General features: G+C 41.6%; 1 protein-coding gene across 3 annotated transcripts; it reads right to left on the reverse strand.

The window, feature by feature from the left end:
- Positions 1-1695: 1695 nt before the first annotated feature.
- Positions 1696-15867, reverse strand: XRCC2 (X-ray repair cross complementing 2). 3 transcript variants are annotated; one of them, XM_038128896.1, is made up of 3 exons: positions 15791-15867; positions 11355-11436; positions 1696-5809 (listed from the first exon to the last, which is right to left on the reverse strand). In XM_038128896.1, exons 1-3 carry the CDS (start codon positions 15827-15829, stop codon positions 5094-5096), a joined length of 837 nt encoding a protein of 278 aa, XP_037984824.1. In that variant the 5' UTR covers positions 15830-15867; the 3' UTR covers positions 1696-5093. The 3 variants fall into 3 exon arrangements, with proteins under 3 accessions (XP_037984824.1, XP_037984823.1, XP_037984822.1); XM_038128895.1 differs by lacking the exon at positions 15791-15867 and adding an exon at positions 15329-15779; XM_038128894.1 differs by lacking the exon at positions 15791-15867 and adding an exon at positions 12432-15405.
- Positions 15868-16379: the final 512 nt, after the last annotated feature.

Raw genomic sequence — 16379 nt, forward strand, 5'->3', positions numbered from 1 at the left:
TGGAGAGAAATGAAGCCCCTTGCCTGCCAGCTTTTGATGACCAAATGGCTCTCCTATTTCCCATACTTTAGCAAAGCCTTGAGGAGTTTCCCAAACAGCCTCTCCTCTTCTCAACCCCTCCCCCTCTCACTTCCCTCCTCACCGAGATACTGGGATGGAGACAGAACTGTCAGTGATGGAGCCTCAGATGTGCCTCAGAGACAGCACTGCCCACCACAGCATGGTCTTCTTCATTAGCAGTGTGAGAGTGTGCAGATATTCTAACTCAAAATTCCTATTCATCCCTTGACAGGAGATGTAGAGTCCATTTCTTGACCTCTACCAAGCCACCTTTGGGGCCTTGGCATCTGTTTGCCACTGCAGGAACCACACAGCTTAGCCTCTTTTTGGAGCAATGGCCTAAAATCCTGTCCTTAATATTCAAACCCCAAGATTTCTTCTCTTTCCTATCTCCCCCACGGCTAGGAGGTCTTTAGCACAGGCCCAGCAAGATGTATGAGAAAGAAACCTGGCAAAAGGTTTAAATTAACTCTAGTGGTTGTGCCAACTCCTGCAGAACGAGAGTGCCAAGATGCAAACATGGCTGCTCACCAGCATTTGGCAAGGCGGTGACATCTTGTCACCGCTATCCCGGAGCACTGAGGCCCACACAGGTACAAGGACCAGCTGGTTGGGGCATGATGCAAAGCAGGGTGGGAAAGCAGAGGGAAGAGTGCCAGACTTTTCCCAAACGAAGTCACAGCCCTGTTTCTTCGAAATCATCTACTCAAATGTGACATTACTCCTGATTGCCAACAGAATCAAGCCTCCACAGCTACTTGCCACTTAACTGATGTGCCCCACGGGTTCAAGCTTCCCTGTCTGGGTAGCCCAGTCTGTGCTAGTAATAAAGAGTGCACATAAGCTCTCAGCAAAGGAGAGAAGGACTCACTTTCAGTGAAACTTGCTCCTGCCACAGAAAGCTGCAAGAGTGCTCTGGAGCTAAGTGCTGATTGCTGGGAAGGTGCCTAGAGCTGGAGGGAAAAAAACCCCAACATAAAATAAAAAGTCTGTTTTTACATTTAATTCCTCCTGGGTCCAGAGCAGCAGAGTTTTATATTTTCATTATAAATAAGCTATAAAGCATCTACGTAGTAGAATCCATACTCCCAAGTGGGAACAACATAAAGAACAAAATACAGGCCCACTCTAGTCAGCCTTCTCTTTGAAAGTATTGCCATGCCAGACAGGTCAGTGAAGCTCATGGGCCCTTTTGTCACACTCCATGTTATTCATAGCCCAGTGCCACTCTGCTGTCATCTCTCACACACAAGGACGGCCAGACTTTTGATTTCAGAGACTGCTGTAGGGCATCAGTTCTCCATCCAGATCATGCGCATGCATTGTACTCATGTTCCTTTACCTGTCTGAAAATTTTTGCATTGCCAAAGTCTTCCAAGCCCTTCCAGTGCCTCCCCTTCTTTACAAAATGCAAGGGTCCTGTGCTACGCTGCGGCTGTTGGACACACTGTCTGCAGCTTTTACACAGGGGAGAATTCACTGCAATTTCCTACACCAGCTGGAGTTTGGTGCTGTGGCAGAGCTTTATGCTGAGGTGGGTGTTGAGTTTGGCATCAGGCTTGGTAATGGCAAAATGATGTCGCCCATCGCCCCAGTATGGTATTTGCATATCAAAAGTACATTTGAATAAAGAGGTTCAAGAGACATTTTATTAGAGCAGCCACAGAAAAGTAAAAAGTCATGTTCCTCTTCAGACACAGATGGCTTCTATCCAGCTGCCATCAAAGTGGTATTTCTTCTTCCTCTGTCCATTACTCTCCAGCAAAATTACCATTGCAGTTATGTTTCCACAGGAGAACATTTATCTTCTGCCATTTCCAAACTCCGGGAAAAATTAAGTTTCTGAGATTAGTTATATAAGAAAAAGGAAACTTGAATTTTATGTGCAAGTGCAAACTTAAACCAAGCAAACTGTTATTTGTATTTTATTTGCTCGATAAAAAGCCTGGGAATATAAAGAACTTTTAACTGAATGTAAAACTCAACATTTTCTTTCCAGGTGTCCATAGAAATACCAGTATAGTGGAAAATAAATATAAAACCTGCAAAATACCTTAATTTGGTTTTGCTAAGAAGCCCTCTCGTTATGAAAAGAATGGGGGAAAGGGTGAACTAGTTCCTCTTTATTTCAAGCTTGCTGCTTTAATTCCATGTTTCATATGAAACAACAAACAAAATTCTAAGGAATGTAAAAAGTTCCTGTGTCTACAAAAGCATAATAATACCACCCTGAGCTGAAGAACAATGGCACTGACATGAAAGGATTTTCATGTCTAAGAAATACCTTAAATCAGAGCTCAGGAATACATGTATTCCATGCTCTTCTGCAGGGCTGATTTAAACCAGACCTACTAACCCAAAATGTGCTTCCTCCCTGGGAGACTGAGCTGCAGCAGCTCAGGGCAACCCAGGTGAGACAGTGGGCTGGAGACAGGGTGGTACCTCAGGTCTGGGTGAAAGAGGAGGATCTGCATTAAACAGAATATTCCAGGTATAATGCTACATTTCATACACTGTTCCTGGCTCACAAGGATGGACTGTAGTCTCCAATAACTACAATTGGTACAACATTTGGAAAATTCTCCACTTAAAAAATGGCAAACCCCATGTTCAATACTCACAGAGCATTAAGGTACAAACAAAATTGATGCTTTCCACGTTCTTTATCACTGCATCTTTCTGAGACTTGTATCCTAGAGGTTCATTTTTCCAAATGGCATAATTTTGGCAGAGGATGAGGTCAGTGAACTCCCAGATTATGTGCTGCCTCTCCTTCCTGAAGCATTACAGGGATATGCAGATGCTTAGCACCTCAGAAATCCAGACTTGCTATACAGCTAAAACAAATGTGCAAAGCATGAATATTACAATTACCAGAGAATTAAAAAAATCTGTCTGCATTCAAAGTAAAAATAAAACTGGGAAATTTCAAAATTTCCTGAGGTGCTCTTTTTGATGAACTAGAACTTTGGCTTCATTTCAATTTAGGCATTTCTTTTATACTACAATGCAAAATACAAACTACATTGTGAAGAATATAAAAGCTTTTTTTTCCAGATGGGAATGCCAGAACATAGCCATTGTTTTTTTTCTCTAGCATAGTCTTTAGCAAGTATGATTTTATGAAGAAGTTAATCATCAGTGGAGTTGTATTCTCCATTGGAAAGGGGAGCTGCTTGTTTTTTACTTTTTTCTAGTAGAAGTTACATAGTCCTAGAATTTTCAGATTTTAAAGTTCTCAAGTTGTACTTGAAACTTCCCATTCTTTTTTACAAAAAAATTCAATAACTCCCTTTATCATAATTCATAATGGAAGTGTCTACTCATGGTAAACTATCTAACTTGGGTCCACTCTAGGCTGAATGGTTTTTATATATTTTTTCGTGCATTTGTGTACTTATGCAGGCTTTGAAATAAAATACATATTGGTGCTGATGGATGAGAAAGCACAAATGAAGTGACAGTCTATAAAATCATCAGCTCTGGGGAGATGATGAAAAGGCAAAGTTTGCTGATGTGTCAAAGAACTGATGGTGTGAAAAAGTGATCAGATGGAAGGTTTAAAATGAGAAGGGAAAAAAGGAAGTTTTCCCACAGAAAGAATAATTAAACTGAACTCATTGTGAACAGACACAGTGGAACTCAAGAGGGTAACTGAACTATACAAAGCTGGGATTCCAGACATACATTCAGCTTGAAAAAGCTGCTTCAGAAGTCAGGAAATTCAAAGGTGTCTCACAACAGAGTTTTTTAGGCATCTTCCTCAAAAAGATACTGAGCTAGATACTACTTCTTAATATGCATTTTTGTTGATAATCTCTTCAATCTAAACTATAAAACGTGCTGTGCAACATGACTGAACAAACATCGCTGTGAGAAGTATTTCCCCCTTGTTTGAGTAATTTGAATTTGTAAGCTAATGTAAGTTTTTGTATTAAATAATGTACTGTGTGCAATTTTCTTTCTTGTAAAGTACTTTGAAGCTTTCAAAGGGCACTCTAGGTTCATAAATAATGTGGTGTTCTTTGCCAGAACTGTAGGGCATTTCCTGTAAGTTCTGAATCTTCTTTGCCAGAATTGCAACATGTTACATGCCAAATCCTGCACACATGTGGCAAATACATATTGGTAAAGACCAGAGGCATGGCATTCCTGGATTTCTTAGAGAGACTAGGGAAGGGAAAGAAGTGGAAAGGAATAACGAGGAAGGGCAAAAATGATGAAAAAATGACTTATGAAAAAAGTCTGTGCATCACTTTAAAAAATGAAAAACAACAAAAAACCAGCCTCCCCTCCCAAAATAACCCGTAACTTGCACTTAGTTATTTTCAAAACCTGAACTGTTTGCCGCATGCAGCACAAATTCACATGTACCCAGAGCTGGGTCTTTACTTGTCCTTCAGTTATGGAAACCAGGTTTTTCAATGCCAGACATTTGTAAGGGTCAGAACACCTGCAATCCCTGCTCCTCTGAGCACCCGCTAATGTAAATGGAGAGGCTGAGAGCCAGGAGAAGCAGCACAGTCAGGATCACCACTATTTAACAGGCTGTGGAAATGAATCCTCTTCTTCAGGCACAATTGGCATTTCTTACGCCCAAAGCTACAGGGAATAAACCAAGGCCAATGTTTATAAAGTGTGAACTCTGGCCTCTTTGCAACCTCTGCCACAGACAAGTAGGCTCCTACTTCTGGAGCTTGGAAGAGGAGTGTAAAGAGCAAGACCCAGAAATTCCAACAGGCATTTGGTTAGACTGCTGAAGGATACCAGGACTTTAATGTGTCTTTGGTTACTATTTTCTTGATTAAGCACAAACAAGTCATGTCAACAGTCCTCTACAGTTTGGATAAAGTTGATGAAGTAATTAAAAAATGTTACCATTCCCTGCCCTTCACTGAATTTCAAGAAAATGGCGACAACAATTATTAATCAACCAGCAAAAACCAGTGAGTTGAAAAGTTATGAGAAGGTACTTAGGCCTAATCAGGCCTTAAGCCCCAGGATTTGATAAATGTTTACAAGATAAACTGATGTTAAAACTGAACCCCACATTCTGCAACACTAAACGAACGTTTTACTATCTGGTTTCTTTTGAGGTGGCAAGAAACTACAGTAAAACCTTTGCTGTTGCCAGAATTGCACTGCTTAGAGAAAAACATCCTGTGAGTTACCATTTGCTGCCACGATTTACAGAGATACGGTCTGTAGTCTGTATCAGTTTCATGTGGAAGTTTTAAAGGTAAAAAGCTTTCTGTAGAGTTTGCAGATTTCTGCATTAGTGTCTGTGTTGTTGCAAAGAGGATCAAGTGGTGCTGTGTCACAAGCTTTTCAAGGAAGTTAGCACATTTCTTCAGGTTCATCTCCTGCAAGGTAAGACTCTCCCCTCCATTGCTTCTGTCTATCCAATAGAAAGCTGATAAACTGTCTAAAAGCAAAACACAGAGCGAGGGGTGAGCGCAGAACAGGTTTTCTAGAGAGTAGAGAGTGAGGAGTAACTGAGTGCTACTACTGCAGCTGACAAGGAAGAGCCTTCCCAGGCACTGCTTTATAGTTTCTTCTGTCCCTTGTGCCAGTCTGCTCTCAAGAATGGTGACCAGCCGGAGCATATCGAAATGGTAATCGGTGTCAACAAACATGACTTCTACTTCCAATCCTCCCTGTGCTTTGGGAATGATGCAGCGGGCTAGCAGGTGATAAAGCATTTCTGTTTTTCCTGTCCCTTCTGGGCCATGGAATTCGATAACATCTCCTGTTCAAAAACAAAGCAGCATGTTGTCAGGTAAGAGCATTTATAGCCCAGAGTTGGTTCTCAGTGTTTTCTGAACCAATACTATTGCACAAATTGGAAAATGCGTTTTATTTGACATTCATAAATGGTTTAAATCCTGGTTAGCATCCACCAACAGATATTTCAGTTTTCAAGAAAGGCCTCTAAAGTGAAGTTAATCAACTGTGAACAAAGGTTGAAAGCCTCTGCCAGCACCATCTAGGAGACTTCCATCAATAAAAGGTTGGCAACTGGATTTCATCTACATCATTAGAGGCAGATAAAGGCAGAAGAGGAAGCTGCTACACAAAAGTGGCTAAGAAATCATCTACACTATGCACAGACAATTAAGAAATAACAAAGTAGAGGACAAAACAAAAAAAAATTTACATATTAGAGGTCACTTCACATAGATGCCACATGCTGCATGTCACAAGATTTCTACAGGAAACTGTGACTGGTGAAGAGAACACCAGTAAGTTTATTTGGCACTTATATTCTACTGTGGTGATAATAATGTGAAACTGCTTCTTTTGACAAGAGAGACTCAGGGATTCCTTCAACTCCAGGCAAGGCCTCTGTCTGAAGCAAAGGATCTCTGCTCATAAAAGGATTCAGCCTAATTACTTCATCCATGTGGGTCATAAAATACATATCATAAAAATTTAAAATGTTAATTAAAACCAGCATTACGCTTCATTAGGAAACCAGTTCTTTTGTTGGATGTGAATGCAAGATACTCTAAAGCCTTATCCAAAGTCTTCTGATGTCTTGTATCAGAGCAAGACCCTAGAAGAAGTTAATTTATTAGCTGCTCTTTATAAATTTCTAATTTTGGGAACTGGATTATTTCTTTATGACATTTTGGATTTTATAGGCAGAATGGTAACCACATGCAGTAAGGAGAATCACACAACTGTAATTGGAAGGTGAGAGATTTCCATAGCCTTGGCAAGTGTAAATGGCATAACAGCTTTCCATAGGGGGATGTGAGAGTAGAGAATTAACTGCAACTTTCCTTAAACATGTTTGTGCCTGCCTGAGTTAACAGGGTTTTTCAAGCCACTGCTCAGCTTCCAGAGGATGTCCTCATTCACAAGTGCCCACAAAGTCAAGATGCAGTTTGGGATCAGGGGAGCAGGATGGTAGAGAAGAAACCAAGCTCTTCTCCCTTTGCAAGTGTTAAAAGCAATTTACACCTGATGTGACAAGTCTGTCCATTTCAGTGACACTCAGAAATACCATTTATGTGAATTTCTGATTCTTTGAAATCTATTAAAAAGCCTGATTGTCTCCCAAGTCCTTATTAAGCTGCTCTGAATGGCTCCCTGACTTCTGAGATGAAAGATAACTACATGTCCTGGGACACAAGTTTTTATTTTCTCTTCCTGTGCAGAGGTCACAGTGTCCGACTCTGACACTTGCAGCCAGTGGCTCAACAGCCTGTGCCACACAGCCTGTGCCAGAGACATAACCACACCCTGGCAGGGTGAGATACCAGCTTGGAAGAGCTCCTCCTAAAAGTGCTGGGTAGGTCATTCCCTCCTATTTTGTCTCTTGCAGTATTTTAGAACAATTGTGTAAGGCAGCTCTTGATAAGGAACAAAGTGGATCTTTTGCCTCTGGCTGTGACACAAAACTCCTGCCACCCTGACTGGCACTTCTGAATCCAGACCAGTAGCTGAGTGGGGCCAACAGGAATACTGCTTCACCTGCCTTCACAGAAAAATATGACCTGCTGGATTCAAAAACTATTCAGGGAAATAAATGCTTCACTTTTTCCATTTGAAGGCATTATAGCAGGGTGTCTGTGTGCTACAAAATGACACTGGATGAACTTCTTTTTTTATTGGCAGAAGTAATAAAACTTATTTAAGTAAAAATTCTAAGTTGAATGACAAAAATAATTCTCAGAGGTTTTTGTGGTGGTGGTTTATAAATGTGAACAGCAAGACAGCCAAGCACCCCTCAAAGTTTGTTCAACATTGCTGAAAGAGATCCACAGCTGCCTTGTAGCTGGACCAAGACACTTGAGTTACTCTGCAAACAGTAACAGCCTGGACTGCAAGAAAACCTCAAGAGAGCTGGGGATTTCTGTGCCTTCCTGATTATCCAAGAGGCTGCCCACAAGAACGGGTGCAAAACAGGAGCCATTTATAGCAACATCTATAAATGTAGGGTTTCATTGAATTAGCAGCCAGGCTGTTACAGTAAGATAAGAGGGGAAATTCATTTCTCTGGAGCAGACTGAACAAACCATGACACAGCAAAGGAGGAAGTGAGGCCAGCAACATTTTCAAGAAGCCTTTGACACGCTGACAATAGGTCACAGAAGAAACTGAGTGATCACGACTAGCATCATCCATTAATGTCAGAACAACTTTGAAAGGAGGATTAGTAAAAAGATACTGTCACAGGATGAGAACAGGCTGAGAGGGAGAGCAGGAACAGCATTTTAACATGGAAGAAAGTTAATGGGGATTTTTTCTATTAGAGTTGGTGTTGGCAGACATTAAACATATCAGTAGATGAATGTTCCATTAGCTTGGCAAAACATGCAGAAGACAAACTAATTGGGTTAATAAAAACTTAAGTTTGTGAAGATTTAACAGATGGAGATGGATGAGTAGAGTGATTTCACATGAAATTCAGCACTAGTGAATTCAAGAGTTAGGTTTTAAGGAGTCCCCTAACACATTGCCTGGCTCAGAGCAGCCAGAACTGGCTCATTACGGGCAGACTAAGGAGAAGAATAGTCCACTCCTATGAATGGGCATGCACGTTAAACTAAATGATGCTGAAGAAATGTAAATATTTATGCAAGATTAATATATTTTTAACTGAAACACTGTGCTCAGTTCTGGTCATCAGTTTGATGTTACGTCTTGAATGAGAAGAGCCTTATTTTTGTCTGTAATCAATCCACCTGAAAATGCTGGTTAAACTTTTTTCAGCACAGCAGATTGGAACACTCAGCAATATCTTTGTGTGTTTTACATTGTAGGCTACCTTGAAGTTCCTGGCCTGGTCATTTACAATACTGTGCAGAAGCTGTCACTAATGTTTATACCATTTATAAGTGAAGTAGAAAGGCCTAATATTTATTCCAAGTTAGTGTTGGGTGTCATGCAATTGCTGAACATCAGAGCCTTACACTGACACCCACACCTTCATGCCAGTGGCACAGGGGAAATATGACCGGCAATAGTGGAAGATTATTTAATGCTTGTGTCACTTTTGCTCCATTCCAGAAGAGCTTAAATGGTATGTAATTAATGTACTTATGTGCTCTTAAATATGCAAGTCCATCATAATTAGAAGCAGTGGTTAGAGTATCACATTAATACCTATATTACCTGTCCCTATTTTACAGTATCCTAACATGCAAGTTATGAACACTTAAAATGTAACCTTTGGATAGTTTATTGAAACTTCGTGTATTTGTTTGGTTTAAATTTCATCAGAAAAAAATGAATAATTTAGGTCTTTGCATTGCTTTAATCACAGCATTTTTAGATGAAGAGCTGTTCAGTATTGACTTCATGGGCAACCTATTACAGAATTCCACAGTGACACATTAAAAGTCAAGTTCATGACAAATGGAGAGGTAGGCCTTCGACAGGGATTTAAGACTGAATAATGTGAACACACATCAAAATAACACATGGCCTCACATGAATACTGTGGTATTAAAAGACAAAGCAAAAATGCAATAAAAGGTGAAGTCCATTTATATATATACAGCTAAAGGGCTGTGCTAATATGTTAGGCAGCTTCATTAATGTCAGCCAAAAAGCATGACCAATACGGGTAATAATTGATACCATTTGTTGGAAGCAGAAGAAAAATACAAGTGCTTCAAAAGCTCAATGACTCTGTTGGCACAGAGAGACCAGTGATGAATTTTAGAAGGTTTCCAGCCCTGTTAGAACTGAGGTTCTGGAACAGTCTTCAGACATGAACAACCTAAAAAAGTTTAAGAGCAAAGCAGATCATTTGACATGAAATTATGTAACACTATGGACTGCAGCAAGGGCAGTTAGTGGTCCCCAAAAAAACATCTTAAAATCTGTTTGACCAGTACATAGCCAGTTCAGTCTCAAACACTTGTTTGTTGTGTGTAAAGTTGACTAAAAAATACTGAAAGTATTGTTTAATATTTATGTTTTGAAAAAAATACTATAATATCTCATTTTCTGAAAAAATAAGAATTTGAGAGTCTTGTGAAGCATACACAAATTTCACCCTGGCCCTTAATTCTTCTTGTGAGTAACACAGCAGCTCAGAAATGAGAGAATTTAAATATTCTTCTGTGCTCTACTTGCACTGGCTTAGCAGTATTTCTCCACCCTTTATCATTGTTATGTCACATTGGAAACTTTCAGGGCAGGAATAATGTACTGCTAAAGCCCACATGTGTTTTCTAGTGCTGCAAAACAATACACAAAGGCTCTCACAGTGACTGTGTTTGAAGACTAAGCATCATCTCTCATCCAATTATCCTGATTCTTTTTATTGCTTTTTCTGCTCTTTATTCTCAACATTCCATATTTGTGGGAATTCAAACTGCAGGTAAATGTGCTGCTAACCACTGAAGCCACATACTTGCCCTATGAAATCCACTCACTCATACATAAATTCCACAACAGTGGTACTTCACCACTGATCCTCACAGTTTGCCACTCATATGCCTTTTTTATATACATTTTTAGTCTTGTGTAATGAGTTGTCTCTTCCATCGTGAAATTCATGAAATTCACACACAATGGAAAATCAGTCTGACTTTCTGAATAGTGTGTTCTTTTCTGTTTAGTTCACTAATTTCTTTTATTAAAATATCCAACCTTGATCTTAAAATATCTTTTAGTGGTCTCATTGAAAGGTTACCCCATTTCTACAATCTGAAATTCTCGTTCATTCACTGAAGGTCTCTATGAGCCATGTTGACCCTGCACTGTGAACTCATTCAACTAATTACTACCTATGGCCATAATGGAATTGTTTATGAAGTTCTATTCTAAGTATACTTAGGATTTTCCAGGTCAAGACTGAATGGCTTGATGACTTGGCTTCATTGAAAAATACTGTTTGCTCATGCTCCTTATCCTAATTTACCCAGACAACTCTGTATCACTGAACTCTTTGCTATTTACTGAACCTCATGTTCTTTGCAAATTTCTGCAGTTATGACTTTGTGGTGGTTGTTTAGACCACTGATTAAAAAAACAAACAAAGAGGTTAATGACAGACTCTAGAACAAATTGCTGGAAAACTACTGACACTGACCAATGTGCTTGGTATTTACTCATCTACACCTGTGTTTTGATACGCATAAAGTAGATTTTGAGGCCTTTTTAATAATGTTTGGAAGGGTGACTTTGCATTATTCCATTTTATCTAGATTGCATTGAACCACATCAGCAATTAGAATTCTGATCTAGGGCAAAATAATTTACTTGTATGCTTCTCTCTGAGAATACTTCTACATGAAGATTTTTCCATAAATGAGACGAAGACACATTTTTACCATGAAGAGGAGATCCTTCCTCAGCAAACAGACAAGGTTCGAGATTCTTCAGAGAACTTCTGCCCTCAAGTCGTGCAAGCAGCTTTTAAAGACAAGACAAAGAGCCATGCTGTTAACTTTAAATAATGAACCTTAGGACACAGATTTAAAGGATTCTAAGAACTGACAGTTTTCCATGACAGTCCTATTGAAAGATTAGCCTGATTTTAAAAATGTTTTCATAAATACATACGGAAATCTATAGTCTGGACTACAGCAACAGAAGGTCCCAGCCTTGCAAACAACAAGCACACAGATTCAGTGGCAGTGAAGACTGGAGATAAGAGGAGAAATAAAGTTTAAAAAGCAAAGGCTGCTCAGGGACATTAGTGAGAGGGATTGCCTCCAGTACACAGCAGAGCTGCCATTCCAAAGAACAAAGGGAATGAACATCATTTGTAATAACCATCTCCTCCAAAAAAAATACTGGCTGAGAGGTGAAACCTTACCCATCAACAATCCCCCCAGCCAGCCTCTCTGAGCATTTCTAAGTAAAACCATGTGCATTTCACCTGAAAAGTTACACAGGACTCCTCTGGGCTACAATCCTATTATATCATAGTTACTTGTTCAAACAGAGTATGGATTAAGAATGTTCAAAAGTAATTAGTCACCAGTGGCTCTGCAAGAACCTTCCTAAAGCAAGCTTGAATTTGTTAAGCAAGTTCTCCAAAGCCCCTCGTAAAATAAGTCCATTGTAAAACTAATTAGTTCAAAGATCATGGACAGTTTCTTAAATTGAGAGGTATTTGCATAGCAAGCAGACAGGTATTCACAAAACCTGTGTTATTAGTAGTTCTGGCACACTGTGTAAAGCAAGAATGAACATTTACCCTGGTACTAGAGCTGCTATTCCCTACATGTATTCCCATACTTGGGAAAGCACATTATTGGGATGCTCAGTGTCACCAGAGCAACTACCCTGATGCCAAATACTACATTCTCCAAGACACCCAGCTATCATTTAAGGATCTGAACAAAACAAATTCTGATCAGTTTCATCCCATCCTCAAGACCAAAAGAGCAGTGAGCACACACCTTCAAACAACTGCTGCCTTCTCTTGCTTTCCTCCTTGTCATATCCATGAGCAACACTTGCTCTGAATGATCTTAAAAGTTCTTTAAACAGTTGTATGTGTGTGTTTGCCTTTAAGAGTAAAATAAAACTCCATTAAATGGTCCTGAATTTGCTTCAAGTGGTCACAATGGGAATCTAAGTGTGACATTTTCCTTGACATTTTAAGAGTCCCTTCCATTAACAAAATGTCAATGTGTTTGCCTTGGCCTCTTCACACCTATCCAGGAGAGTTTTCCGACTTGTCCTCTGAAGGGCCAAAAAAACACTCAAATTGACCTTGCTCTGGATCAGCAGATCCTCCCATTACACTTCACACATTTGTGCAGCACAAAACACATGGTGAACTCCTGGGAACCAGCAGGGTTCCATGATCTGGACAAAGCAAAAATCCACATGGCCATACGTACACAAAAATCCAGGAACTTAACTTGGGGCACATAAACCAGCAGGTCTCAACTACCAAGAGGGCCTTGGCAGACCCTGCATGTGCAGCTCTTCTGCTGCCAGGCCTGGCCACCAGCGAGGAGAGGCTGCACCCACTGGGGAGAAGAACCAGGAATCTCTCAGCCCTTTGTCAGCAGTGGAAGTTGAGGGGAAAAGGAAAACCACCACAGGCTGCTGCTTTCTGATGCTCTTCACTTCTCAGCAGAGGAAGCACTGCTGCAGCACACAGGGATAACAGGGGCTTAATGATGGGCACTGCTGGGGCCAGCAGTCACAACTGCTGCTGGCCTAAACACATTGCTGCAGCCCCCTGTTCCTAAATTAATTTGTGCATTAACACATATATCCTCTGCAGTTTATTTTTTCTTCAATGGTGAGCCCCTGTGTCCTGTTAGACTATCAACTCTTTAAGTTTACTGAGAGTAAATTGATCACTATGGTTTAAGTATGAATATCGTTATTTAAATGACAAGTTTATGTATTAATTTTAAATAACTACAGGTGCTTTCTCTGAGCACTGCTCATGAAGGTAATTTATGGTAATTTGCTGATGATAGCACACCTGTGTTTTTATCAAGCTTGTATTTACTTCCGAGTTCTGAAGCAGAATCTCCAAAGGCACTTGCCTCATTAGTGCCATGCTGGGAGCAACGGGGTTCCTGGCAGAAACAGCCAACAATTTTCCTTCAACTCTCACAAAGGTTTGTCCACAGTGCAGCAGAAGTGATGGAAGCAAAGCTGAGACACTACACAGGCATCCCTCACCTCTGCCCACACTACAGACAGGGACAGCACCAAATCCAGCAAGAGCCACCTTGGCTCTGTTCCAGGGGAGGCCTTCCCATTTTGCCTCCTCACGTGTTCTTCTGGAATATGAGAAGGGGAGGAATCTACAGCATGTAAAGGGTAATCTGGAGGGTGGATGTCAGGTGTCCCAAGCTTTGTCACAGGCAATGTTCCTGAGAACACAGCAGGACAGCACCCCTGGAGAGAACCTTGGAGTGGGAAGAGCTTAGAAAAAATTCCCAAGTCAATTTCAAATCCCATATTAGAGACTTCTGATTCTATAATCAAAGTGTAGGTGCTCATTTCTTCCTCCATAAGCCTCTCTTCATCTTTTTTTTTACACAAAACACCACCTTTTAGCATCCTGCTCGAGGTAGCTCCTCACTCTCAGGTATTCTTTGAAAATGTAATTATGGCAGCAAGGAACTGCACAGATGTGCAGTTACGTGTAGAGAGTAAGCTGTACAACAAAAGTTCAGCAGCAGCTGGGATAAATGTCATTAATGACAAAGCTGATGGGACTCAAATATTTCAGCTATGCCTTTTATAATTTATTTTCCTTTCAATAAACAAATATGCATATGGACAGTCCCACTGACTAATGCGTGGCATGCTCGTACTCTGTTGGTTTCAACAGAGCTGTGCATCAATGCAAGAACACACACAGGTCTTGTCAGGAATGAGAGATTACTTCATTAAAATGTTAAAGAAATTCAAATGAAATACTCCAGCTCTGGTAGAGGCTGTGAGCTAACCTACAGGCTATTTACACATACAAAGCTATCTCGAGTACTAGACAAAATTTAATTCTCAACCACCACAACCGCTCTGATTGAGCTTTTGTAAACTTTGGGCATGAAGACATATGCAAGCTATTTATCATCACTTTTATTGTGATAAACCAAAGGTGTTTTGCAAGAAGTTATACTTTGTTGTATTAATTGTATTCAATAATAAAAGCACAATACTGCGGTCTCAGTATAACTCAGTAAAATCTGACTTTATGCATGAGACTACTTAAAGAAGTATTGGTTTAAATTAAGTGTTTTCTGTTTCAAGTGCTTTTACAATTTTTTGTCTGGACACTGTATTCATACATTGACTTTTCTTAACTCATTGGTCTTCAACTCCTCCCTTGCTCCAGGTTGGATATCCATCCATTGCAGGCAGCTGATGCCATGTGCATTCCCTGTCAGCACCACTCATGTGGACAAATAAATGCATTTACCCCTTGGACAAAGAGCACAGCTCATGTCCCTAATTCGTGTCTATTTGCCAACAGTAGACATCTGCTACTAATTTTTTTTTTTAAGTGTCAAAAGGGCTTAAAAGCCCAAGTCCCACTAAAAATCACACAGAGCTTTAACAATAAAAATTATCACTCTTTTCTGTTTTATGTGAACTATTCAGCATTTTCCAGTATAGTTACACACAAATCTCCAAGCAATTACGTTGCTGATCACAAGTGGAAGCTTCTAACAAATAAAACATCCAGAAATGAAAAAAAAAAACCCTAATAAAACAACACAAGATCCCAAAACTCAAACCTTTTTTTCTCCTAATAGAGCAGGAAAGCAATTCCACCTTACAAGATGTTTATTCACAGAATCATAAAGTTGGAAGAGACCTTTAAGATCATCAAGTCCGAACCTTTCAAGGAAACCTTCCGCACAGCTCTTCTTCCTTAGGCATCCCCTCCAATGCCTGGAAGGGGAGCGCGAAGGGAATATTTATAAAGGAATTATCGAGACACCCGAACCAACCTCCCCCCGTGCCGCAAGAAGCGCTCACGGCAGGAATCCACCCGCATCCCGACACAAAGGCGGAACAGGCACCCAGGGAACCCTGATCCCTCCAGGATCCGCGGGAAATCCACCGGGAAAGCCTCCGCGGCCTTGCGGGGGCGGAACTCCCTCCCTCACGCACCGCCCCCTCAGGAGGCCCCGCGGGGGCTCCCCGCGCCCGCCCGTGGGGGTGAAGGGAGGAGGCTCAGCTCTCCTCTCTCCCCTGATTACAGCCTCGCCCGGCTCTCCCCGCCCGTGTGCCCGGGCCCGGGGCTGCGGGGAGCGGGGCGGGGGCCGCGCCTCACCTGCGTGCCCGACTCCGCCCCGCCGAACGCGTCACCCATGGCGGCCCCGCGCCCCGCGCCCGCCGCCGCCCCGCAGCGCCCCCGCCCGGCCGCGCCCTCTGCGCCTGCGCGGCTCGGCCCCCCGCGAGCGCGGGGAGGAGCCTGCGGGCTGCGGGATCGAGGGTTCGAGTCCCGCCTCCGGTTCAATTCACGGCCGCCCGCACGCCTCGTACGCTGTTTGGGATTCCTTGGACACAACCGGGAGAATCCCAGAGTCAAATAGTTTGGAAAAGACTTCTGGAGTCACCGAGTACAACTTATGACCGAACACCACCATGCCAAGCAGATCACGGCACTGCGTGCCATGTCCAGTCTTTTCTTAAATGTTATATTGCACTAAACTGGAGATCAATCTCCCACTTAAACAGCTCCAGGGATGGTGACTCCACCGCCTCCCTGGGCTGCCATTCCAGTGTCTAACATGTCCTTCCAAGAATAAATTCTTCCTGGTGTCCAAGCTAAACCTCCCCTGGCACTGCTTACAACCATGTCCTCTTGTCCTGTCCCGAGTTACCTGAGAGAAGAACCTGACCCCACCCAGGGACAAGCT

This window comes from Motacilla alba, chromosome 2 (assembly GCF_015832195.1).
Source record: "Motacilla alba alba isolate MOTALB_02 chromosome 2, Motacilla_alba_V1.0_pri, whole genome shotgun sequence".
Classification (NCBI taxonomy): Eukaryota; Metazoa; Chordata; class Aves; order Passeriformes; family Motacillidae; genus Motacilla; species Motacilla alba.